Source organism: Octodon degus, unplaced genomic scaffold (assembly GCF_000260255.1).
Source record: "Octodon degus isolate 3935 unplaced genomic scaffold, OctDeg1.0 scaffold00063, whole genome shotgun sequence".
NCBI classification, from domain to species: Eukaryota; Metazoa; Chordata; class Mammalia; order Rodentia; family Octodontidae; genus Octodon; species Octodon degus.
The window spans coordinates 10,814,416-10,816,175 of NW_004524639.1; the positions used below are offsets into that span (position 1 = coordinate 10,814,416).

General features: G+C 47.6%; 1 protein-coding gene across 2 annotated transcripts; it reads left to right on the plus strand.

Annotated features, from left to right (window-relative positions):
* The first annotated feature begins 206 nt into the window (after positions 1-206).
* LOC101570830 (AP-1 complex-associated regulatory protein-like) lies at positions 207-1,450 on the plus strand. Of its 2 annotated transcripts, none has more exons than XM_023718890.1 (2): positions 207-556; positions 644-1,450. In XM_023718890.1, exons 1-2 carry the CDS (start codon positions 258-260, stop codon positions 1,161-1,163), a joined length of 819 nt encoding a protein of 272 aa, XP_023574658.1. In that variant the 5' UTR covers positions 207-257; the 3' UTR covers positions 1,164-1,450. The 2 variants fall into 2 exon arrangements, with proteins under 2 accessions (XP_023574658.1, XP_023574659.1); XM_023718891.1 differs by having other exon boundaries at positions 207-539; positions 636-1,450.
* The last annotated feature ends 310 nt before the right edge of the window (positions 1,451-1,760 follow it).

Genomic DNA, 1,760 nt, shown 5'->3' on the forward strand with positions numbered 1-1,760 from the left:
AATACTTGATGAGCACTGGAGCCGGGGCTGACGCGGGAGGGCCATGCAGACGGCGGCGGGGTCCCAGCTCGGCATCCTAACGCCCCTTCCTCGCGCTGCTGCGGCCCGGCGGCCGCCACAGTAGTGCCACTTTTGTTTGGAGCGCGCGTCCCCGGCGGTGCCAGCGCTCCCGCCGCGCTTGGCCGGTGCCCCCGGTCCATGCCGCTGCGGGGCCTGCGCGAGGGCTCCGAGCGGAGGCGGCGGCCGGACGGCATGTGATGGGGAACTGCAGCTGGACTCAGTGCTGCGGGCTGCTCCGCAAGGAAGCTGGGCGGCTGCAGCGCGCAGACGGCAGAGGATCCAAGTATTTTATAACATGCTGGAGGGGTGAGCACTTGACTATAGAGTTTGAGAATCTAGTAGAAAGTGATGAAGGGGAGAGCCCAGGAAACAGTCATAGGCCTCTTACTGAGGAAGAAATCGTTGACCTACGAGAGAGACATTGTGATTCTATTGCTGAAAAGCAGAAAGATCTTGATAAGAAAATCCAGAAAGAGTTAGCCTTACAAGAGGAGAAGTTAAGACTAGAAGAAGAAGCTTAATACGCTGCACAGCGTGAAGCAGCCAGGGCAGCATGGCAGCGAAAGCTCACGGAGCAAGAAAGACAGAGAGGTGTGCAGCACTACCATCCCTCCAGCAGCAGTGACCATCAAAGTTCAGGACCAGAAGATGACTTTGAATCTTGTATGAGAAATATAAAGTCACAGTATGAAGTTTTTCGAAGTAGTAGACTCTCCTCAGTTGCCACAGTGTTAACACCAAATACAGAAAGCAGCTGTGACTTAATGACCAAAACGAAATCCACCAGTGCAAATGATGACAACACGTCCTTAGACCTGGAGTGGGAAGATGAAGAAGGAATGAATAGGATGCTTCCTATGAGAGAGCGTTCCAAGACAGAGGAGGACATCCTCCAGGCAGCATTTAAGCACAGCAGCTGGAAGACTGGAAGTAACCCCGCTTTGGCCTCTGATGACTCCAATGGGCTGGACTGGGAGAACGATTTTGTTAGTGCTGAGATGGATGACAACGGCAATTCTGAGTATTCTGAATTCATAAGTCCTGTATTAGAACTGTCTGATTCTGACATCAAGCAGTCTGACACAGATCAGCAGATTCGATAGTGTAAAATTGTTTGATCCTGTTCATCAGTTTTGAGCAAATGTTTAAAAAAACAACAAGAATGTAGCTGTGGCTTACTGAACCTTTTTGTAAGGGGCAGTGAGGAGCCACACTGCAAATGCTTACTTGATTAGGAAGATGTAAGAGTGGTCGGATAGACATGAATTGCTTCAGAATTAAGTGCAATTTTATCATCGGCCTTCTGCATTTTAAGACCAATTTAATGATTCGGTCATGTTATTAATTAAATTTCTATTAACTCTTACGGTATTCCTGTTCACTTGTAGGTTTCACATTTTAAAAATCGGCATTAATTTTACTTTGAATGCTTTTCCACAACTATTTCTGTATCTCTGGTGAAAATATTGCAGTATTTTCCATGAATTCCCAGCAGATGTGAAAGGGGCATGAGGAGGGGTTGTCAGGCTTAGACTTAGAGCAGTTCCCTTTTCCAGCAGTGTTTATTCTAGGGCCACTCCGAAGTCCTTTATCCAACAGGAAGCACAATTGATTGGCGTTCCTGGCCTGAAGTGCTGCAGGATCAGTTTCTTTCTTTCTTTCTTTCTTTCTTTCTTTCTTTCTTTCTTTCTTTCTTTCTT